The sequence below is a fragment of the Neoarius graeffei genome, chromosome 11 (genome assembly GCF_027579695.1).
Source record: "Neoarius graeffei isolate fNeoGra1 chromosome 11, fNeoGra1.pri, whole genome shotgun sequence".
Classification (NCBI taxonomy): domain Eukaryota; kingdom Metazoa; phylum Chordata; class Actinopteri; order Siluriformes; family Ariidae; genus Neoarius; species Neoarius graeffei.
In genome coordinates this window covers 66922744-66947136 of record NC_083579.1, presented here as the reverse complement: position 1 = coordinate 66947136, position 24393 = coordinate 66922744, and the positions used below count along the sequence as shown (strand labels likewise).

At 42.5% G+C, this 24393-nt stretch overlaps 2 protein-coding genes across 2 annotated transcripts in view; one reads left to right on the top strand and one right to left on the bottom strand.

The window, feature by feature from the left end:
* The window catches only part of LOC132893962 (gamma-aminobutyric acid receptor subunit rho-1), a 28893-nt gene extending 26645 nt beyond the window's left edge, over nucleotides 1-2248 (top strand). Inside the window, exons 9-10 of the mRNA XM_060933143.1 lie at nucleotides 1156-1352; nucleotides 1952-2248. Of these exons, the coding sequence (XP_060789126.1) occupies nucleotides 1156-1352; nucleotides 1952-2248 (494 nt within the window). The remainder of the gene's footprint in view (nucleotides 1-1155; nucleotides 1353-1951) is intronic.
* A 5612-nt stretch (nucleotides 2249-7860) lies between these two features.
* Nucleotides 7861-24393, bottom strand: fam98b (family with sequence similarity 98 member B). Its single transcript, XM_060934621.1, has 9 exons — nucleotides 24234-24393; nucleotides 23650-23795; nucleotides 22347-22460; nucleotides 22074-22252; nucleotides 21153-21233; nucleotides 18481-18597; nucleotides 13530-13697; nucleotides 10661-10820; nucleotides 7861-10600 (listed from the first exon to the last, which is right to left on the bottom strand). Exons 1-9 carry the CDS (start codon nucleotides 24269-24271, stop codon nucleotides 10407-10409), a joined length of 1197 nt encoding a protein of 398 aa, XP_060790604.1. The 5' UTR covers nucleotides 24272-24393; the 3' UTR covers nucleotides 7861-10406.

Sequence of the window (24393 nt, the reverse complement as noted above, 5' to 3'; positions counted from 1 at the left end):
CTTACAGCGCACGTAGTGGTGTGGCATGTGTATTGCATCGTTTTCAGCAAGCGTTGCGTTGCCATATGTACCTGAAATTTTACTGATCCGTTGCCCATGTGGACGCGATATTTTAAAAAAAAATCTTTTTGCCGTTGTCGTGTGGATGTAGCCTCAGTCCATGGTGATGTAAAACTCACTGAACTGTAGACAACGATCCATCAGCTTCCAGTTCATGGCAGGGCTGTGCAGTGGTGGTTCCCAGGTTGTTCCTGACCATCCAAACCAATTTCCTTTCAGCTGAGGGTGACAGTTTGGATTTTCTTGAAGCAAAGTGGCTTGGCAAAATGATTACACCTCACAATAACTTGCATACAATTGTTTGAACTGATCTTGGAATTTGCAGTTTTTTTAGAAATGGCTTCAAGAAACATTCCGGAGTTGTGTACATCTGTGATCCTCTTTCTCAGACCTGCACTGAGCTCCTTGGTCTTTCCCATTGTATTGTGTGTTGGTCAATCCAATGAGTGCTGTAAACAAACCCTTTTTATGAAGGCACAGAGAAGCTACCAGCTATAATCAATCATGATCACTAACAGGAAGTTAAGAGACCTCGGCCTTGGCAAGATAAAAGACATTTTGGAAGTTTCAGCACCTCTGAATTAATTATCTAGGTAAGTGTATGTAAATTTTTTGACCCTGTATGTATAATTTTGACCATGTGTTGATTTCAGAAAACCCAAAGAAAATGAAAGCTTGTGCATCAAATTCTAGTGTTTTTTTTTTTTAATTAATGATGTATGCTGTACAATCATTCTGCTACAGAAAAAGGACAGTTCAAAGAAATTACCGAAAGCCCAAATATTGCCATGGCATTCATATCCAAGATGATATTCATGTCACTGTATGTAAACTTCTGATCACAACTTTACTGTTTCTTTAATGGTGCAAATTGTAATGCTTCCAGACCTACTATACAATAATAACACAATTTCAAAGTTATTTCTAATTCATAGTATTGCATGAAGTAGATCAGGTTAGTCTCTTCATGTGAGGCTGTTTATATATATATATATTTTTTTCTGGAAGAAATCTATCACATCTCCACTGTTGGATATAAAACGAAGCTTCTTGTAAGATCATACTGCCCTCATACAGCTGTTTACTGTTACTCAGGTATTACTACGGTTCTTACAATGTCCACCATCATCACTGGTGTCAATGCCTCAATGCCACATGTGTCCTACATCAAAGCAGTGGACATCTACCTGTGGGTCAGCTTTGTGTTCGTGTTCCTCTCTGTTATTGAGTATGCAGCTGTCAACTACCTGACCACCGTGCAGGAGCGCACAGAGAGGAAGCTCCGAGAGCAAGTGAGTATATACACAATGTCAGGCCAATACAACATAAACACACTTTATGGCAGAAAAAACAAAGTTGTAAACCAGCTGTATTAATTCATATTTGATACAGGAGCTTTTTATTGACAGGCAGGATATCAAACCGTTAACTAAAGTCATTTTGTACATACAGGAATGAGACAAATTACTGTATAGCATGCTCAGTTTGGTGCTTGTAAAACTTTAGAGCTCTTACTGACTGAGTGATTTCACTCCATATAAAAGGACGACAGTTTAACTCACAAGGTTCCGTTATGTAATGTTGCATTTCAGAAATGTTTCACATAGATGCTCTTTCAACTAGAAGGGCACTCGGTAGAGTGCATACCTCCGCCAAGCCACATATTCGGATTTGCATCAAAATCTAATCCATTGTTCCTTGGCCCATGGCTCACCTTTCCTCAAAATTGCATCAAAATCCATTCACTACTTTGAGTTACATTGGGAACAGACAAACAAATGGAGGTGAAAACATAACCTCCTCCAACAAAGTTGGCAGAGGTCATTAAAAAGGTATGTGTTGATTCCACCCACCAATTACTGTTCATCCTGTTAATGTTCTGACTCTTTAGTTACCCTGCACATGTGGTATAGCGCACCCAGGTGAGGACATGATGGTGACTACTGCCTATAGTGACATAGACCAAAGCACCACGGGGAATTATGGGATGCCAGAGAACGAAGTGAGACAAGAGAGGATCTTTGCTCAGTTCACATTAGCAGACAATCAGACCACCAGTCAGGTGAGGAACTTAAGAAGCTATGTCAACATCTGGATTGACACTCACGCCATAGACAAGTACTCAAGGGTGATTTTTCCTGGTGCATACACCCTCTTCAATATCGTCTACTGGTCCATCTACTCCTAACACACCACCGAGCAACAGGACTGGAGTAGTCCGAACTATCAAACGCTGGGATAGACTTTGTAAATGTGCAATGAATATTCACAAGAAGAACAAGAAGCTAACATCGGCGATGGAAAAAGTATCACTTCATCCATTTGCTCTTCCTTCTTGGAGTTTTTACAAGAAGTCTGAAACCTTTCAAATAATTGTTAATAGGCAACATTTTGACAAAAAGTTAGTTCTTTCATTTTGTCTCTTTTGCTGTAGGTCACCTTCATATGAGAATTTCATGAAAATTGTTGAAAACACAAGCGTAATAGGATTTCAGATAATGAAGATCATAGCTTCTTAAATATTTTGTAGCCAGGGACCACTTTAACGATGAAATTAGTTCCACAGACTTCATCAGTACATATTTATTTCATGAACATTAATAAATAGAAAAATATTATTGTATTGTACAAACTCATCTCATCTCATTATCTCTAGCCGCTTTATCCTGTTCTACAGGGTCGCAGGCAAGCTGGAGCCTATCCCAGCTGACTACAGGCGAAAGGCGGGGTACACCCTGGACAAGTCGCCAGGTCATCACAGGGCTGACACAGAGACACAGACAACCATTCACACTCACATTCACACCTACGGTCAATTTAGAGTCACCAGTTAACCTAACCTGCATGTCTTTGGACTGTGGGGGAAACCGGAGCACCCGGAGGAAACCCACACAGACACGGGGAGAACATGCAAACTCCGCACAGAAAGGCCCTCGCTGGCCACGGGACTCGAACCTGGACCTTCTTGCTGTGAGGCGACAGCGCTAACCACTACACCACCGTGCCGCCCAGAATGAGTGTATATTTACAAAAAACAACAACAATAAAATGTATCAGTTTAAACATTAAATATCTTCCCTTTGTATTGTATTCAGGCGGCATGGTGGTGTAGTGGTTAGCACTTATGCCTCACAGTAAGAAGGTTCTAGGTTCGAGCCCAGTGGCTGAAGGGGGCCTTTCTTTGTGAAGTTTGCATGTTCTCCCCGTGTCCGTGTGGGTTTCCTCCGGGTGCTCTGGTTTCCCCCAAAGTCCAAAGTTACTGAGGTTTGGATTAAACCCGTTAAATTATACAGTAGTTACCAGTCAAACAGGCTAATAACTATAAGAACTAAAAAAAAGTTATGATAATTTTGATAATGGTTAATTGTGGTGTTCTTTGTTGTATCTTTATTTAAAAAACTGCGTTCCCTAGGGTTTCCCTGGAGCCCATTTTGAGAACCACTGCTGTAGATTACAGAACATCTGAAGATAATGGACTGGATTTAGAACACAATACACTCACAGAGACATCATGGGCATTGTACTTAATTATATATTTTGTCTAATATTCCTTTGAATGCTTTAGATACTTAATCCTCTGCAGCTTAGATTTATCTTCTTGTTCGAACACTATGAACACTGTGTTCCACAAAGGTTAAGGCTTTACGGTTTAATTCTGATTGCCAGTGTTCAGAAACAGAAAGAAACCTTGGAGCCTGAAACCTGAAATAAGGCCATGAGGTTGTCAATAATGCACATTAATGTCAGGAACACTTCAGCATGTTTTGAGCTATGCACCCATGTAAATTTTTTAAATTGCTGGAGCTGGAATATGTCTGCGAAGGTTCTCAGTTACCCAGGTCATCATAAACTGTAGGTGCTAAAGAAGGCAACTGGACTCGCTTGAAATCCTTGAAGATGTTTCACCTCTCATCTGAAAGGCTTCTTCAGTTCTGTCTGACTAGTGGGGAGTTCCAGGTATTTATCCAGGTGGTTCTTCCTTGGGTTACTTTTGGTCCACATACTTTGCAACATACTCAAAAAAAGTTGGGACAGCGATATTATTACCATTGTATTATATCATCTTTCCTTTTAATGACACTTTTTAATTGTATAGAATCTGAGGATACTAACTGTTGCAGTTTTGCAATTGGAATCTTTGTCCATTCTTGCTCGATACAAGACTTCCGCTGCTCAACAGTCTGCGGTTGCTGTTGTCTGATTCTCCTTTTCATGATGAGCCGTACATTCTCATTAGGAGACAGATCTGGACTGGCAACAGGCCAGTCAAGCACACGCACTCTGTATGCATGAAACCATGCTGTTGTAGCCCGTGCAGAATGAGGCCTGGCATTCTCCTGCTCAAATAAGCATGGACTTCCCGGGAAGAAACGTTACCTTGATGAATATGTCTCTCTAAAATCCCAATACTCACCTCAATATATCAATGGAACCTGGCCCTGCGATGACCTGGCGACTTGTCCAGGGTGTACCCTGCCTTTCGCCCATAGTCAGCTGGGATAGGATCCAGCTTGCCTGTGACCCTGAACAAGATAAGCGGCTAGAGATAATGGATGGATATCAATGGTACCTTCATATACATACAACTCACCCTTGCCGTGGGCACTGATACACCCCCATTCCATTACAGATGCTGGCTTTTGCACCTATCTCTGATAACAAACTGGATAGTCGTAGTCACCTTTGGCACCGAGAACTCGATGTCCGGTTTTCCCAAAAACAAGCTGAAATGTGGACTCATCTGACTACAGCACATGTTTCCACTGTCTTTCAGTCTATCAGAAATGAGTTTGGGCCCAGAGAAATCGGTGGCATTTCCGCGTAGAATTGATGAATGGCTTCCTCCTTGAGTAATACGGTTTCAGGTTGCATTTCTGGATGCAGCGGCGGACTGTGCGAAGTGACAGCAGTTTTCCAAAATACTCTCAAGCCCATGTGGCTATATTTGTCACATTAGCATGACGGTTTCTCAGGTGGTGTTGCCTGAGGGCTCGAAGGTCACGCACATTCAACAGTGGTTTCCAACCTTGCCCTTTACGCATTGAGATGTCTCAGAATTCCCTGAATCTTTTCAAAATATAATGCATTGTAGATTTTGAAAAACCTGAAATCTTGCGCGGAGAAATGCTCTTTTTGAATTGACTAACAATTCTCTCACGGATTTTGGCACAAAGCGGTGAGCCATGCTCCATCCTTGCTCGCAAAGACTGAGCCTTTGGTGCTGCTCCTTTTATACTCAATTATGTTAACAATTAACCTGCTTATTGTGGAATCTGGGTGGCACGGTGGTCTAGTGGTTAGCACTGTCGCCTCACAGCAAGAAGGTCCAGGTTTGAGCCCCGTGGCCGGCGAGGGCCTTTCTGTGCAGAGTTTGCATGTTCTCCCCGTGTCCACGTGAGTTTCCTCCGGGTGCTCCGGTTTCCCCCACAGTCCAAAGACATGCAGGTTAGGTTAACTGGTGACTCTAAATTGACCGTAGGTGTGAATGTGAGTGTGAATGGTTGTCTGTGTCTATGTGTCAGCCCTGTGATGACCTGGCGACTTGTCCAGGGTGTACCCCGCCTTTCGCCCGTAGTCAGCTGGGATAGGCTCCAGCTTGCCTGCGACCCTGTAGAACAGGATAAAGTGGCTAGAGATAATGAGATGAGATGAGATTATGGAATCTTCCAAAATGCTGTTACTTGAATATCCTATAAACTTTTATTTTGCATCTGTTCTAACTTTTTTTTAGTGTTGCAGGCATCAAATTCTAACTTCGTTTGTATTTACAAAATACAATTAAGTTGGTCAGTAAAACTACTGAAAATCTTTTCTTTGTACTTTTGTCAGTTAAATAAAGATTCACATTAATTAACGAACCCCAGAGTTTTGTTTTTATTGCATTTTGGAAAATATCCCACCTTTTTGTGGAAATGGGGTTAGTACATCATGAAATAAGACAAAAATCTTTGTGAAGAACTGCTGAAAACATTAATTTATTGCCTATTGTCTTTATTTCAGCTGACTTATTTAGCAGCCAGTGTTTTCTCTGCTTTGTGTTTCAGATCAAAAACAATTCTTCGATTAGTGGGAGAATATCAGGCTTTATTCTGTCCATGCTTTAGCACTGTGGATCATACGTCAATCCAGTGTTGCAGTCGAGTCACAAAACCACAAGTCCAAGTCATTAAAGAAAATTTCAAGTCGAGTCGGGTCCACTATTGAGCCGAGTCGAATCCGAGAACAAGACTCCACCCGCACCATTTGACGGTGGCTGTTGCTGCCTTTATGTGAAACCGTCTCTGCTACTGTGTCGGACTAACATTACTGCTCGACTGCCCCATTTTAGTTAATAGGCGACAGATAAAAAGTTCGTTCATTGCTCAGCAAGCCCCGTCCACTATCAACAGGGCAAATAACGAGAGACGGTTAATACTAGCTAGTTCAACGCTTAGCAAGCAAGCCCCGCTATCAACAGGGCAATGAACATAGCGTGTCACTTCCTTCTCTGGGTAGAGTCTTACCAAATGACGATTGAAGTTCGAGGTTGTCCCCGCCGTCTCCTTGATAGTTCCTCTACATACGGTATGGAACACATAGCAGTGCATTTTTTTCCTACTACAAGAGAAGTCTGTATAAGCAAAGCAGACAATCCTAGGGGCGTTCTCTCCAGGCATTTTAGCGCCATTAACAGGTGAATGTGCATTCTCTTGCATGAAATTAGTATAAAAATTAATGTAGATATAAATATCTTATGCCAAATTATTATGCCATGTTACAAAAAATGAAGAAAAAAAAATCAGAGTCCTCGTCTCCAATTTAGAGTCTGAATGCAGTTAATGCACGAGTCCGAGTCATCAGTGCTCAAGTCCAAGTCAAGTCACGAGTCCTTAAAATTAGGGAACAAGTCGGGTTTGAGGTAGAGTCCTGGACTCAAGTACTACAAGCCTGCATCAATCACAGCATCGTAAATAACAGAATTAATGATTTTTGTTATTGTAAGTTTCTCATCACATCTCATTATCTCTAGCCGCTTTATCCTGTTCTACAGGGTCGCAGGCAAGCTGGAGCCTATCCCAGCTGACTACGGGCGAAAGGCGGGGTACACCCTGGACAAGTCGCCAGGTCATCACAGGGCTGACACATAGACACAGACAACCATTCACACTCACATTCACACCTACGGTCAATTTAGAGTCACCAGTTAACCTAACCTGCATGTCTTTGGACTGTGGGGGAAACCGGAGCACCTGGAGGAAACCCACGCGGACACGGGGAGAACACGCAAACTCCACACAGAAAGGCCCTCGCTGGCCACGGGGCTCGAACCCGGACCTTCTTGCTGTGAGGCGACAGCGCTAACCACTACACCACCGTGCCGCCCTATTGTAAGTTTATATTTTATAATTCAAAGCTCCCACAATCTCTGGGGAAAGCAGCTCATCGGAGCCTTTAATACAGTATTTCCTAACTTTCAAACATGCTCCAAACATTGCAAAAGCATCAGAGGAAGAGACTGCATAGTCCTGTGCAGTATGCAAAATATGACAGATACACGTATTTTACAATTACAATACTATGTTTTGTCCAAGAGGACACATTGGTGTAGCAGGTAATGCTGCCTCTTTACAGCTCCAGGGTCCCCGATATGATCATGAGCTCTGGTTATTAATGTGCAGAGTTTCTCATGTTCTCCCCATGTCCACGTGGGCTTCATCAGGATTCTTTGGTTTCCTCCCACGCAAATCTTCTATCAAAACCAGCAGAATTTGTCTCACATTTAAATTTTTAAAACTCTTAAAAAAAAACAAAACAAGACCATAATGGAAACACCAAAAAAGTTTATTCATTTGATCTACTGCCAAAATTGTTACTTGTCAGCACAGTATCAGATATGTAGGGGTTCGTATCCTCATTTTTAATCACTATTACATTTTCCTTTGCTAGTAGTGTATTTAGGATACATCAGAAATAACTCATACCACTGAATAAACTTAAATGCAAAAAAAAAAAAAGCATCAGCACCATTCTGTATGTGAAGATTCTCAGTCATCCAGGTCATAGTAACTGTGGGTGGTAAAAGAGAGCAACTGGACTTGCTTGAAGATTCTTGACATAGTGTATGCAATTCAGTGCAGTGAGGAATGCACAGACTCGTATATTGGGGAAACCAAACAACCGCTTCACAGGCGTATGACTCAACACAGGAGAGCCAGTTCCTCAGGCCAGGACTCTGCTGTCTACCTTCATCTTAACAACAAAGGACACTCATTTCAGGATTGCAACGTACGCATTTTAGCCAGAGAGGATCGTTGGTATGAGTGAGGAGTTAAAGAAGCCATTTTTGTCAACCTGGAACGGCCATCACTGAACAGAGGTGGTGGTCTAAGGCTACATCCACACGACAATGGCAACGAGATTTTATTAAAAAAATATATATATATCGCGTCCACATGGGCAACGGATCAGTAAAATATCAGGTACATATGGCAACGCAACGCTTGCTGAAAACGATGCAATACACATGTCACACCTCTACATGCGCTGTAAGACGGTCCCATCGGAGACACCAGAACAATAGAAGAAGTAGGACGCATGCGCATGAACCCCTTCTTCTACCCGGCGTGAAGCACTCACAGGAACAAGCACACAACAGCAAGAAGAAGATGGCTGCGACTACGCAAGGAAATCGTGCCTTCTGTGTGTACAAATTAGTTTTATTAGCGTGCATAGTTTTATATAACTTAATTTTCTTATTGTGTGAACATTTTGAAAAGCATTTTTATATAATTTATATAACTTTTTATATTGTGTGTGAACATTTTGAAAAACAGTCTTATCCAATAAAAAAAAGAAATTCAAGAAATGGTTCAGTTACTTGTTTATTTAAAAGAAAAGCTGTATACAAAAGTGAATGCAATGCAGTGGTTCATACAAAACAGCGAGAGTGCTGCTTGTTCTAGTCATGTGGTTGTGACGTCATCGTAAACAAATCCGTTCTACTCATCCAGACGACTTTGCAACGGCGCCGTTGCCAGATTTTTCCACTCTGGAACCCGTTCTCGTTTTGGGGCACCCAAAACGCCGGTGCCGTGTGGACGCCAGGCCGAAACGATAAACAATTTTATCAGATTCACCTGAATCCGTTGCCGTGTGGACAGCCTCTAAAGGCCAATTTATGCTGACAACCCAGTCCTCGCAGATGGCGTCTGCGAAGCCCCCCCCCTTTGCAGACGCTCTGCGCGCACCTCCCAAAAATTGTGACCACCGCAGACAGCGTCGCAGACAAGAGGGCTCTGATTGGTCCACTCTACATCCGCTGTACACGCACTTCCGCTTCCCTACTTTCCCGGTTTGGTTTGTTTTCACAACCGCCATTTTTAAAAACACGAGCGAAGATGGAGCAGCACGAAGAGCAGTTGATCGAGGAAGTGAGGGAGTACGGACATCTATACGACTCCAGTTCTAGTCATTATAAGTAACCGGAGGATAAACACTCCACTAACCACACCCACCAACTACTCCTAGCGATTTCGCGACTTCGCGCCCCCTTGTGTTGTGGCGGTGAATAACATCGCGCACGCCTATTATTCCCCGCTCAACGATAAATTACAACTGTCTGCGAAAAGCTATCTGCGAAAGCCTTGTCGCAAGAGCATGCAGAGGCCCTTAGGATTGCTTTTCCTCCATGACAGGATAAATACCTGATACTCCCTACTAGTCAGACAGAACTGAAGAAGCCTTTCGGATGAGAGGTGAAACGTCTTCAAGAATCTTCAAGCAAGTCCAGTTGCTCTCTTTTACCACCCACAGTCACCATTCTGTACTTTAAAAAAAAAAAAATCGTCACAGGCAGAGATGCTAGATTCTAGCAGCTTTATTTTGAAGAAGTGTTGCACTGTTACTGCTGTCATGTCTTGATTACTCTAATCTAATACAGTATAAAGGAATGCTAATCCCTAGGATCCATCACACAAATCTGGTTATTACACGAAATAAAAAGTGCACACAAATAATACAAAAGGTGATTTAAAAAGGTGAATGTGCACCTGAAAACTAACACTATAGTACTACAGACATGTCTCTCATTCTTCCTATTTTCATAACCATGTAAAATGAAATGCACATGGCAAATCATGATCTTTCCTCTATCATCCACTCGCCCCTTCATCCAAGTCAATGCGTCACATCTGAGGTGATTTAAATACGTTTCTGATTCCTATTTCAGTTTCTGAGTACAATTTCAGGATAATTATAAAAGCAACGGAAAACCTGTGATGGACACACAAAAGCAACTTAACACATTTCAAATCATATGCATTTTCATTTCAGTACTGTGCTTAGCTTCTAATACAAAGGAAGTACCGTTAGCGCTGATAATAACCTCCCTTACCGCCCCTTCCCCCCTGGTTTCGTCCTCCACCTCCGCCCCATCCACCGCTTCCGTGTCCGCCTCCTCCGTACCCACCCCCATATCCGCCTCCTCCGTACCCACCCCCATGTCCGCCTCCTCCGTAGCCATCTCCTCTGTAGCCACCACCTCCTCCATATCCACCACCTCCTCGTCCTCCGCCTCCTCCATATCCACCACCTCCTCGTCCTCCGCCTCCTCCATATCCGCCACCTCCTCGTCCACCGCCTCCTCCATATCCACCGCCTCTGTATCCACCTCCTCCTCTTCCTCCTCCGTCCTGTCGCTTCTGCCAGGGTGGCATCTCAGGGGGAGGAGCTTCAATCTCTGAGGGTCTTCCACCTCGATCAGGAACCCTTCCCATCAGCACCTGGCAAACAAAAAATTCCTGAGCTGAGGAATGGTTCGGTTTATACAACTGAATGTGAAAATGGGAAATGTAGATTTCACTTCACAGAATAACGGTTCACATAATGTACAGTGCCTTGCAAAAGTTTTCATCCCCCTTGGTGTTTGTCCTGTTTTGTTGCAGCTGAAATTAAAATGGATTTTCGGAGGGTTAGCACCATTTGATTTACACAACCTGCCTACCACTTTAAAGGTGCACATTGCTTTTGTATTGTGACACAAACAATAATTAAGATGAAAAAACAGAAATCTGGAGAATTTTTGCCCATTCCTCAAGGCAAAACTGCTCCAACTCCTTCAAGTTAGATGGGTTGCGTTGGTGTACAGCAATCTTCAAGTTATGCCACAGATTCTCAATTGGATTGAGGTCTGGGCTTTGACTAGGCTGTTCCAAGACATTTAAACGTTTCCCTTTAAACCACTCCAGTGTAGCTTTAGCAGTATGTTTAGGGTCATTGTCCTGCTAGACCGTGAACCTTCGTCCCAGTCTCAAACCTCTGGCTGACTCAAACAGGTTTTCCTCCACAATTGCTCTGTATTTAGTGCCATCCATCTTTCCTTCAGTCCTGACCAGCTTTCCTGTCCCTGCAGATGAAAAGCATCCCCACAGCATGATGCTGCCACCACCATGCTTCATCGTAGGGATGGTGTTCTCAGAGTGTTGGGTTTGTGCCACACATGGTCCCATGATGACCAAAAAGTTCAATTTTTGTCTCATTTGACCAGAGACTCTTCTTCCATGTGTTTGGGGAGTCTGCCACATGCTGTTGGGCAAACTCCAAACATGATTTTTTAAGCAATTACTTTTTTCTGGCCACTCTTCCATAAAGCCCCACTATGTGGAATGTACGGCTGAAAGTGGTCCTATGGACAGATACTCCCATCTCCACTGTGGATCTTTGCAGCTCCCCCAGCATTATCGTTAGTGTCTTTGTTGCATCTCTGATTAATGCCCTCCTTGCCTGATCTGTGAGTTTTGGTGGGCAACCTTCTCTTGTCAGGTTTGCAGTGGTGCCATATTCTTTCCATTTTGCTATAATGGATTTAATGATGCTCCCTGAGATATTCAAAGTTTGGGATTTTTTATAACCCAGCCCTGATCTATACTTCTCCACAAGTGTGTCTCTGACCTGTTTGGAGGCTCCTTGGTTCTCATGTTGCTTGCTTAGTAGTGTAGCAGAGTCAGGGTCCTTCCAGAACAGGTTGATTTATATAGACATCATGTGACAGATCATGTGACACTTTGATTGCACACAGGTGGATCTTAATCAATTAATTATGTGACTTATGAAGTGAATTGGTTGGACCAGCTCTTATTTAGGGGTTTCATACGAAAGGGGGTGAATACTTATGCACACTCCAGACTTCTGTTTTTCATCTTATTTGTTTGTGTCACAATAATAATAATAATATTTTTTAAAAAACTATTTGCACCTTTAAAGTGGTAGGCGTGTTGTGTAAATTAAATGGCCCTAACCATCCAAAAATCCATTTTAATTCCAGCTTGTAAAGCGACAAAACAGGACAAACACCAAGGGGGATGAATACTTTTGCAAGGCACTGCACAAACACTACAATTCATTTTTGTTGGCTAGTATTTAGATTTAACATTACAAAACACGACTGAAATGTTTATAAGAATGGCATGAAAATTCATTGTGACTAAGAACTGAACTACATATATAGAGATTTATAAGAACGTGTGGCGGCGGGGGCGTGGTCGAGCGGAGGTTTGCGAATGGAGAGTGGAGTCGAGAGAAATCAGTGGTAAATGATGAGCCTGCACCTGTGGGTGATTTACTTTACGAACAAGTCCTTTGTTTTAGAGCGCAGTGGTGAGGAGATACGGTAAAGGGGGGGGCTGTATCCGAAACCACTCACTCGTTCACTACTCCCTACTCACTATATAGGGAATTCTATATAGTGAGCTCACTGGTAAAATGAAAACACTTTCGGACACTAGCCCGTCGCACTGGTATTTATGTCATTACTGTCGCACAATTAAAACGTGCCAGATCGGTCGGCTGGTGGGTTTTCAAAATAATAAATACACGCATGTATTTTTGTGATAAATCCATATTATACTGAGCGCATTTCCCACATTAATCAATACAAAGAAGCTGCAGCTTTCAGTTCTTTTAAATCAAGCCTGAATACTTTCTTTCTTCTTTGCCACTGCCTTTTATTAAATCAAATTTGAGGGTTTTGATTTAATTTCTTCCAGCGCGACCCCAATGCATGATGGGATATACTGCTTGGTTAGTGACCATCGGTTGTACACTACTTTTCACGGTGCATTGTGGGATACTTTGAATGCACTACATATGGTGTAATAATTCCCACTATACATTTGGACACCACTACAAAATGGTGAACTCACTATATAGTGAGTAGGGAGTGATTTCGGACACAGGGAGAGTCTTGAGATGAGAGACACAAAGTGAGAACTGACCCGTTTTTGTGTGCAAAAATAAAATAAAAAATTGAAAAGACAGTGATGCTGAAAAGCGAGCGCAGAAGAAGAAAACATTAATAAAGTAATAAAGTAAGGCTAACTGCAAGCCTGCCTCCTGTTTCCTTATTTCCATCTGAACCTAAAAGTGTCACAATAGATTATATGTGCACAAACATAGCCAGAAGCTGGAGCTGCCATTATTCAATTTGCACTCACCTTATTCACAGCGCAGGCAGTCCTCTCCCTGCAGGACTCACTGCTGGTTTTCACCAGGTTGCAGATATCTTCTCGTGCTGCCAGGAGGTGAGCAAGGCTTACTGATGACTTTAATGTCAGCGAGTGTCTCTTTGGCTGATAGGCCCTGGCCATCGTGTCAGTTTTTGTCTGATGAAAAAGAATGAATGGAATTTACTTGCTTGATATACATACTCACTGACCACTTTATGATGAACACCTGTTCAGTTATGCTATTCCCCAATCATGTAGTAGCAGCAAATACAGGTCTAGAGCGTCAGTTCATGTAGGGAAAATGGAATTGGGGGGGGGAATGTAATCTCAGCGACTTTTACCAGTGTATGTTTATTAGTTCTAGAAGGGCTAGCTTGATTATTTCAGAAACTGCTGATCTCCTGTTTTTTCCATGCCCAGTCTCTAATGGTGATGATACACGGGGCAACTTTTTGGGCAACGTTGCCGAGCAATGTTGCTGGCAACGGGCAACTAGGTGAGACACAGGGCAACTTTTCAGGGCAACAACAGTTAGCAACGGCAGTTTACAGTTAGCTAAAAAAAAATTGATGTCTTAATTTTTGCTGTGACCATTTAATCGAGCTGTCTGTTGTTTTTTAGAGCTTTGGTGAGGTAAATTCCTCCATATAGAATATTAAAATAACTTACCGGTGTAAAAACAGATGAGGAGTCTCTCCATCTCTTCACTCCACTGACACTGAGCGGCCGCCATATTTGTTTGAAATTTCTGATCCGAACCTCACCGGAGGTCACATGACTCGATACTCGCGTTCTGATTGGCTTATCTCAAAAAGTTGCCAGAGATTATCAAAACCATTCAGAAAGAAGCAATGTTGCCCAATCTCAATAGAAAAGAGTCAAAACGCAATTGCCCAGCAACATTGCTCGGCAACATTGCCCAAAAAGTTGCCCCGTGTATCATCACCATAAGGCTACGTCCACACGACAACGGCAACGAGATTTTATTAAAAAAAAATATCGCGTCCACATGGGCAACGGATCAGTAAAATATCAGGTACATATGGCGACGCAACGCTTGCTGAAAACGATGCAATACACATGCCACACCTCTACGTGCGCTGTAAGACGGTCCCATCGGAGACACCAGAACAATAGAAGTAGTAGGACGCATGCGCATAAACCCCTTCCTCTACCCGGCGTGAAGCACTCACAGGAACAAACACACAACAACAAGAAGAAGATGGCTGCGACTACGCGAGGAAAAACCGACTCTCTTGTCTGGACCGATGATGAGGTGGAGTTACTCCTGCGAGTGACTCTGAACTATAAAACTTAGCAGCGACTGTAGCACTGAAACTACTACTACTCTGGGGTCCGCCATTGTTGCTGTTGTTGTTATGAATGATGCGCGCGAGAGTGCTGCTTGTTCTAGTCATGTGGTTGTGAAGTCATCGTAAACAAATCTGTTCTACTCATCCAGACGACTTCGCAACGGCGCCGTTGCCAGATTTTTCCACTCTGGAACCCGTTCTCAAAAAATATCGTTTTGGGGCACCCAAAACGCCGGGGCCGTGTGGACGCCAGGCCGAAACGATAAAAAATTTTATCGGATTCACCTGAATCCGTTGCCGTGTGGACAGGGCCTTAGTTTTACAAAGAATGGTACAAAAAACATCCAGTGAGTGAAATTTCTGCAGTGTTTCCCCTACCATTATACTGGAGGGACACTCCCCTTGGCCTTTCACCTGTTACATAACTAGGGTTACAGTGGGGGGCTGGTCCTCTGGTAACCGGGAGTGTTTGACTCCCTACTCACATCTGTATCCTTGACTTGCAAGTGACGTCAAAGCAAAATAGAAACCCGGATGTCGGCCATGTTGGTGGATATACAAATGCAGGGTCAAGCGACATTCCATACAAAACACAGTCATGCATGCGCAACTCTCTTTGTGGTATCCTACCCAGTATTAGTTTGGTGTTCCTAATAAAGAGGCCTGGTGAGTGTATTGCTGGGTTTCAATCACATGACTTTTCTTAGCGGTTTTACCGGAAGTGAAATAACTGGTGGTCTAAACGGCTGCCGTAGTGCAAACAACTAGCGATAACTTATCAGAGTACGCTCGTAATCTAGAAGCCACTGCTCGCTTTAGATATATTCAGAAGATCGCTACGTGCAATGGAATCGACCCCTACAGTCTGGGAAAGAAGGATTTGTCATACGATCTCGAAAACTACCCTTCAGTCGAGTTCCCCGACATCTCGAACTATCTGGTGTTGCAGACGTCCTTCTACACCGCAAAACAGATGAAAGCGTGGAAGAGTATGGAGGCTTACAACTGTTTTGTATGTGGCTGGGTAAAGGACCTCGGGATCAAGTCGCTGCCGAATGAATCCTGGATTGTTTTTGCCCGTGTAAGGTTTTTTTTTTTCAGCTTTTCGTTCATGTCTTTACAACGAAGCGCTGCACGTTGAAGTGTAAACAAACAACAGTTGGCTTGATTCTGACTTGTGTTGGCTCTTATGTCTCAGGCAAATCATTCACAAAGATCATCAGAAACCCCTTTAAAGACCTGGATCTTAGTTAAACAAGACGGAGAAGTGATCACGGCGCATTGTAACTGTACGGCTGGGTAAGAATTTTGTCGCGACCTTCATGCATATGGACTTTGTGAGGAGTAAACAAAGAAACAGCTGGGGACTTTAGCGCTTCCTGACTAAAAAAGTACCATAAAATAACGACACATAGCAAGAAAAGTACTTGGAAAACACTAAGGACATAGCTGAGAGGGAAATACAAACCTTTCACAAAGTGATCACTGCAAACTCAAGCATGCTTCGACTCGGCTCCCTTCGATTTCATGGTTCAAAAGCCACCTTTCTCGACGTCTTTTTGTGAAATCCTGTGTTCGTTCACCCTTTTTTATTAGTTCACGGGGAACCCTGAATAAACTTTTATCAGTTTCACGGTTTGATCGATTCGAACAACCTAAAACAACTAGCCTGGCAAGCCAGACTAAATGTGAATATTTAGTCTGGCCTCGATCCGTAGACATTTCCGAAGCGGGTAGGAGGAACAAACCGCTGTCTTTCAAACTGTCTCTGTGCGTATAGGCCAACGCTCTGACCAATCAGCGCAACAGTGACTGTGACGTAGTCAGAGCGACAGAAAGCAGTGGGGGAGGCCTTGAAATAAATAATTTTTCAAAATGCGTATTAATTAATAAACAGGTTCTAGATATTAAGAAGTTTGGAGATAATGACCACAAGTTTGGAGTCTGTACCACATACACATTTTTTTCCAAGTGTTTTTCAAGGGTTTGCTTAAACTGTTTTTGAGAGTTTTTATTTAGTGGTGTTTGGTGAAATAATTTCCCTTAAATTTAAAATAACGGGAAAATAAGAAACAATCAAAAAGTAATGTTTCAAAGCTGTTTATTAATTCTTCGTACTGCACAAACTAGCCCCATCCTTTTGGCTACGAGCGGAGCCAGCTGGTAGATCAGACTTTTGCCATAGCCGGTCGGCAAAACAGCGAAAACGTCCTTCTTGAAAAGGAATGAGCGGAGAGCCTCTTCCTGCTCATGTTTCAACGAAAACTCCAAGGCCGAATCCCATTTCACCCCTTGGACCAACCCCTTGGCCCTTCCCCTCCATTTTGCGCGTTCACGTGAGGGGGTAGGGGTATCCCAATCCCAGTTAACGCGGAGGGGTAGGGGAAGGGCTTCTGTACCCCTCCAAACGGAGATTTTCCTGGAGCAGACTCCGAACGAAGGGGTTTGAGTGATTTCCCACAATGCCATGCGGATTTCAGCGAGATTTCATGCGGATTTCATAAAGATGGCGGTTCCCGCGGCGAAAGATTGTCATAAATGTATTTTCTCCATTATTTACGTGTTTTAAGTTGTTATCCAGAGGAAACACGCCGCTTGATTCGCTTTCGAGCTGAGAATGAGCAGCGATTTCTGAAATCCAAGCTGCTGCTAAAAAGCTTTGGGAGTGAGTATTGTTTTCGGTTGCTTTACTGCGTACGTTTTGTTCTGTTATTCTCGCTTTTATTGTTTACATGAGTGTTCTGACACCTCATTCTGTCGGATGTGGTGCACGAAGCGCCAAAGATATCCCATTCAGTGGTGTTAGTTAACAAATCACACCCTGCCAGCAGAGATTTCTGGCTCTGACTGTAGCGGCTGGTCGCAGCCAATGACGCATTTGGTTGCGTTTTGCTAACGTAAACGCTGACGGAGGTACGCGATGACGTATGCGATCGTTGAAGGGCTATCCCAATACGTAAGGGTTGAATTTCAAGCCCTATCCCTTGTAGCTCAGTTTCAAGGGGAAGGGCCAAGGGGAAGGGGGAGGGGTAGAAATTAGAATTGGGATTGGGCCCAAGTCTAATTCTTCTAAAACTGATTCCAAAGCGGAGTCAAACTAGCGCTGTTCACTAGCCTGTAGCCATCTTTCCTGTTGCGCTTTCTCCAGCGTTGCGCAGCTTTGTCGTCACTCCTGCAAAAGCCCGCCCAAAGAATCCAAACAAAAACCTTGCGTTGTGATTGGCGGGCACGATTTGATGCCCGGGGTGTTTTTGTTTATATGGTGCGAGGCTAGACCCATTCGCTAGGCAAAAATATTTTTGGCCGCTAGGCGGTTGGGTCTAGTTTACTAGGCTATAAAACAACGCAAGCGTAAGGCATTTTTCATGCGAGCAATGTACCTTCTCTGTACAAACGCTTTGTCAGCTGAGCTTTGGTAGACCACCAGCTAAAGTTCTGAATAACTAATGAGGCGGATGTGACGTCACGTGAAACCCAGCAATACTTGATGTGCATTTCCACGGACACATTTTTCCAAGGTAAAACTTTACCAGTTTTGTATGACATGACTGAGTGGTGCCAAAACACTCAAATCGTGTCACATAGAAACATGATACAGAATGGTAGAAAGCTGCAGCTCAACATGCCTTGGCTCTGTCTGACCAGCTGAAAGACTGCACAGTAACATCCAACCGTTTGATCAGCATGCGCCGACGACACTCGTAATCAGCCAAAAGAGCGTCATTTATCTTCTCCAGCTGTCTCTGAGGATGAAAAACAAGTCAATTATTAGGAATAACAATTCATAAAAGGCAACCACTTACACTAGAGGCGTGCACGTGACTGAATCCCACAGACTCCTGTTCCTGAAAAATTTCTGAATAAGCTTGCCTGTTTTTGCATTTTATTGTTTTCTTTACTTACATTTGCCTATCTAAAATAAATTTAATTGCCGCTATCTCTAAACAATAGCAGCATGGTGGTATAGTGGTCAGCACTGTCGCCTCACAGCAAGAAGGTTCTGGGTTCGAGCCTAGTGGCTGAGGGGGGCCTTTCTGTGTGGAGTCTGCACGTTCTCCCAATGTCTGTGTGGGTTTCTTCTGGGTGCTCTGGTTTCTCCCACAGTTCAAAGACATGCAGTTCGGCTAACTGGCTACTCTAAATTGTCCATTGATCAAGCTTGGAGATGGATGGGCTCCACCAATTTTAAAATGCCCGAGACACACCAATGATGGAATGATGGACTGTTCACGTGTTATGGGATGAAGAAAAAGAAGGTCTCTAAACAATGTACTAATTAGTCATTTAACAGCCATGCTAACCAAGAAAAAGCATTCACTGAAGATAAATTAAATGTAGTAAACACCCCATGTCACCCCTTGTGAACAATCTGCTATGTTCAATATAATCCCATAATAAAGGAGAACTGAAGGTAAATTTTTTTTATTAGCAAAATTCTCATTTTATTAAATATGGAGCACTTGCATGTGACATCACAGCCGATCCAGATTGTGACAGACGCCATCTTGTCGGTCAAACGCCATATTTCCGCCTTCTACTTCTGGTTCTACTTCTGCTTCTACCTTTTCTTCTGGAAAACCCTACTATATACAATTCTACTACAACGGCTGCGGCTACAAGCTCTCCCTACCTGTGCATGGTTTTTATGTTTTTTTGTGTGTATTTCTGCGTGTTGTTCGTCTGTACCGGACTTCAATATCCACTACAACCGTATGGACTTACTGGACATTGGTTTCCAGCAGAAAATGACGGTTTGTAGCGATTTCCATCGCATGCACAACATTCCGGACGAGATAGCGAGACCAGCGGGGTCTCCGTGGATTGTTATCGGAAGCAAAGCAAAGGAGGCGGCGTCGGGAGAGGAAGCAAAAGCGAGGCTGCAGAGCCCGTGTTCTGTAAAGTTATCCTACCTCTTGGATTTGTCCTACCAAGCCTACTGCGCATGCACGAAATCCAGGAGAGTACACCGGCCTGTTGACTAAGCTCAGAAAACAGCCACTCAAACCTCCACTGCTAAGCCTCTACCTCTCCAACGCCAGATCCATGGTAAACAAGACGGACGATTTGGAATTACAGCTGGAATTACCTTATTCTATTCTATAATCAGCTGGTCAGTGCTATACTCAATACTTAAGTGACTTACCCGTCCAATGAGGATTGTTATTTTCTTGTTTACAAGATGCCACATCTGAGTCGCTGACAAATTCTGAATTTCTGTAAAGATAACTGTCCAGAGATTTATAAGCACGCAGTGCTTCACCACTGAACAGCGAGAGAAAGTTAATGAGTGAAAACTACGTCCGGTAAGCCATAAGGGTCACTAATCTGTAGATCGTTTATTTTAGACATATATCTAGTTATCTGTTCATTAGAAAAATGAGCCGTGTAGTCCGTCGGTTGAAATTGATCCATTCTGTACACGAGTGCAGCAGTATTCAGCTGTGTTTTTTACTGACAAGATGGCAGCTGTGTACTTTCTGGTCATGTGACTGCAAGATCTCTATAGGAATGCATTTTTGATCGCTATTTTGTCACTGCTATAGCAAGTTATGAGTGTTTTGAAATATGCTATATCAGTCCATATGTCAAAGCAATGACCATAAACAAGATTCACTGAAACTTGTGCAAGATATTGTAGGACGGAAGTAAAACGTACAGCGGAAATCAAAGTGGCCAATGTTGTCAAAAGACACGCGCGCCCTCTTTCGAATGCTGATGTAATCAAGCCGGAAGTTTTGTTTGTTTTGATAGCAATCAGGAAAGTTAAAAAAAAAAAAGTAAGCAGTAATCGTCATTTAAACTCGTTTTTGTGCAACATTTCGTTTGGAAAACAGTTTTCAAAATTGCAGCACTGACACGTGGCTGACACTTCACGCTTCGAAGTCTCGCGAAGATCGCGTGGATAAGCGACGCCTGCCGTGGACCAAACGAACTAAATTCAACATGGCTAAAAACCGAACAGGCCGATAAGTATAATATTTAATTGCAATTAGTTGCCAATACGAGTCACGATATAAGGTTACTAAAACCGAAACCGTAATTGAATAACACGTTAATTAAAAAATAAAGTAAGTTTAAAAATGACTTCAGTTCTCCTTTAATGAACGCGATCTTTCTTGGTCCTTCAAGCTTCCTATCTGATCACCTGCTACTGTGACTTTTTTGTTAGGTCCCACAGGATCCTTGCCCCAAAGCACACGTCTAAGGTACAGCACTAAGATTCTGTAAAATATCCACTCGTCATTCACACAGACCAAATACCTTTCTGTAATACTTAAGTTTGGTATGAAATACTGACCCACTGCTCACTGTTAAGGGGCTCCTTCAACACTGGTTTTCCAATGTGCTTATCTGGAACTTTCTTCAGCAAAATCTTTACCTGAAGCAATATTTAAGGCAAATCAGCAACATATAACAGACCACAAAAAAAATTAAATAAATAAATAAATAAATTTTATATATATATATATATATATATATATATATATACATACACACAACCGTTCAAAAGTTTGGGGTCACCCAGACAATTTTGTGTTTTCCATGAAAAAAAGTCACACTTTTATTTACGACCATAAGTTGTAAAATGAATAGAAAATATAGTCAAGACATTTTTCTGGCCATTTTGAGCATTTAATCGAGCCCACAAATGTGATGCTCCAGAAACTCAATCTGCTCAAAGGAAGGTCAGTTTTATAGCTTCTCTAAAGAGCTCAACTGTTTTCAGCTGTGCTAACATGATTGTACAAGGGTTTTCTAATCATCCATTAGCCTTCTGAGGCAATGAGCAAACACATTGTACCATTAGAACACTGGAGTGAGAGTTGCTGGAAATGGGCCTCTATACACCTATGGAGATATTGCACCAAAAACCACACATTTGCAGCTAGAATAGTCATTTACCACATTAGCAATGTATAGAGTGGATTTCTGATTAGTTTAAAGTGATCTTCATTGAAAAGAACAGTGCTTTTCTTTCAAAAATAAGGACATTTCAAAGTGACCCCAAACTTTTGAACGGTAGTATAAACAACATTTATTTAAATGCAAGTTTTCACTATTTTTTAAAAATATCCAAAACATAGACGTTTCCACTTGTGTATATTCTGAAGCTTTAAATTGTTTCAATGGGTTAAAAAATTGCAACACACTTATATTTTATTAAACAAAAAAAACACCACCACATCATTCTTTAATGTGAGACGTGTAGTCAGCTGACCTCATTTTCTACAGATGAAAAGAAGTCTCTTGTTTGCTGTTGGTCTGGCTCTGGGAGTTTCAGTACTTTACAAACTGCTTGGAGGTCTTGAAGAGGCGAGAGCTTTTTCTCAACTTTTGTGTCTTTAACCACTTTGCTTGTTATAATCTGTGCAGCCTGAAGTTCTGATACCAAAAACACTGCAAATACAACAATGTTTAATAACAACTGGAACTCCGAATCAGTAATTTAAGAACTACAGCATTACCGCGACATACGAGTGATAAAACTTACAAAGCATTTTCAGATGCTCCTTTTTGGTTTTCAGTTCACCGTCAAGCTCCTTGTATGGACAGGACAGCTCTTTCAACAGCTTGCTTATTTCAAGTTTTGCCTTTTCAGGATCTTCTGTAAAAACATCATAGATAGGCCTTAAAGTGCCATTCCACCATTGGATGTATTCTTTGGCATAAAATACAATATATTTTGACAACATATATAAATGGTATCACTAGATAGAGAAATCTTTTAGCTTCAAAATGATATATCAAACATAATTTTTTGACAACGACAAGTATATTAATTTTGCGACCAAAGTCACCTACCCTTTTAATTTCCGCGCGTGATGTCATCGGCAGGTTCCCCTTCTTGTGTACCACGTGACGTGTGACGTGGCACATATTATCAGCAATGGCGGATAGAACGCGATAAAAATAATACCAATAAATCTAGCTAATACCAATAAATCTAGCTAACTGAAAGATTAACTCAATTTTTCGCAATTTTTTTGGCCCCCATATACGAGGAGAAATGACTCTCTCACTTTGGGGGTTTCCTGGTCTAAAAATAGACCGACACGTGGTACACAAGAAGGGGAACCTGCCGATGACATCACGTTTCACTACCGCGCGGAAATTAAAAGGGTAGGTGACTCTGGTCGCAAAATTAATATACTTGTCGTTGTCAAAAAATTATGTTTGATATATCATTTTGAAGCTAAAAGATTTCTCTGTCTAGTCATGTTGTCATAAAATATATTGTATTTTATGCCAAAGAATACATCCAGGGCGGCACGGTGGTGTAGTGGTTAGCGCTGTCGCCTCACAGCAAGAAGGTCCGGGTTCGAGCCCCGTGGCCGGCGAGGGCCTTTCTGTGCGGAGTTTGCATGTTCTCCCCGTGTCCGCGTGGGTTTCCTCCGGGTGCTCCGGTTTCCCCCACAGTCCAAAGACATGCAGGTTAGGTTAACTGGTGACTCTAAATTGACCGTAGGTGTGAATGCGAGTGTGAATGGTTGTCTGTGTCTATGTGTCAGCCCTGTGATGACCTGGCGACTTGTCCAGGGTGTACCCCGCCTTTCGCCCGTAGTCAGCTGGGATAGGCTCCAGCTTGCCTGCGACCCTGTAAAACAGGATAAAGCGGCTAGAGATGATGAGATGAGAATACATCCAATGATGGAATGGCACTTAAAGGTTATAGAGATACAACAAAAGCAAAAGACAAGTGCTATGGCTTATACTTTACTGTACTGTACTAAATGCCTGTTAAAAGCATTAACAGTTTAATTACTGAACCAAATTTTAAATAATGTATAACGTACCTGGTATTTCTGATTTCGCATCCTTGGCATCGCAGTGCTGGTGCAGTTTTGCTGATAACCATGTACACACACTTGTAAACTCCTGAGAGTTAAACCCTTGCTCACATGCCACTGAAAGCGCCTTTTCATCCAGGGAAACATTGTACCTGTGGAATAAACAGCATGGTCTAAAACTCAACAATACCAATAAGTGAGACTCAAAAGGTCAAAAAGAAGGTGCTGTTTCGGTCCTTAGAGAACAGAGTTCCCTTAACAATGCTCCATGATGTAGCTACAGTCAGGCAGATGGTGGTTCCCAGTGTGCATCCTGGGGACCCAGGGGATCCGTCATGTCCAGCCCAGCCATGATTACTATCAAATATTGTCCTTATAAGTGTGTTTTTTAAGGAGTTGCAAGCCTAAATAGCTAATCACTATGTGCATTTCTCACAGGAGTTTTATTTCGACTCCACATTTTAACTCTGTAAACAGTATTTTGTTGATCTTAAACGCCATCAACACCTGTTTTTATTATTATGGTCCTCCTGCTCATGAGCTACCATGCCGTCAAATCTACATTAAAAGTAGCTATTTATTTCCCTTACCCGACTTGATCAAGTGCATCAAGTATGTCGCTTTCCATTGCACACAATTAAAACCAAATAATGAATTTAAATAAGCATAAAGGTAAGTCGGAAAGCGCGCAGTTTAGATTCAAGCGCTGCAGACGTGCGCATCGATAATACTTCCGTAGTGCAACACGAA

Excerpts from the sequence above, each read along its gene's own strand:
- fam98b (XM_060934621.1), bottom strand. The coding sequence starts at position 24,271 with ATGGAAAGCGACATACTTGATGCACTTGATCAAGTCGG. Across the intron at positions 18,598-21,152 it reads CCCTTAACAGTGAGCAGTGG|AGACAGCTGGAGAAGATAAA; the intron begins GTCAGTATTTCA and ends TTTCATCCTCAG. Across the intron at positions 10,601-10,660 it reads AGGCGGTGGACGAGGAGGTG|GAGGTGGTGGATATGGAGGA; the intron begins GCGGATATGGAG and ends GCGGAGGACGAG.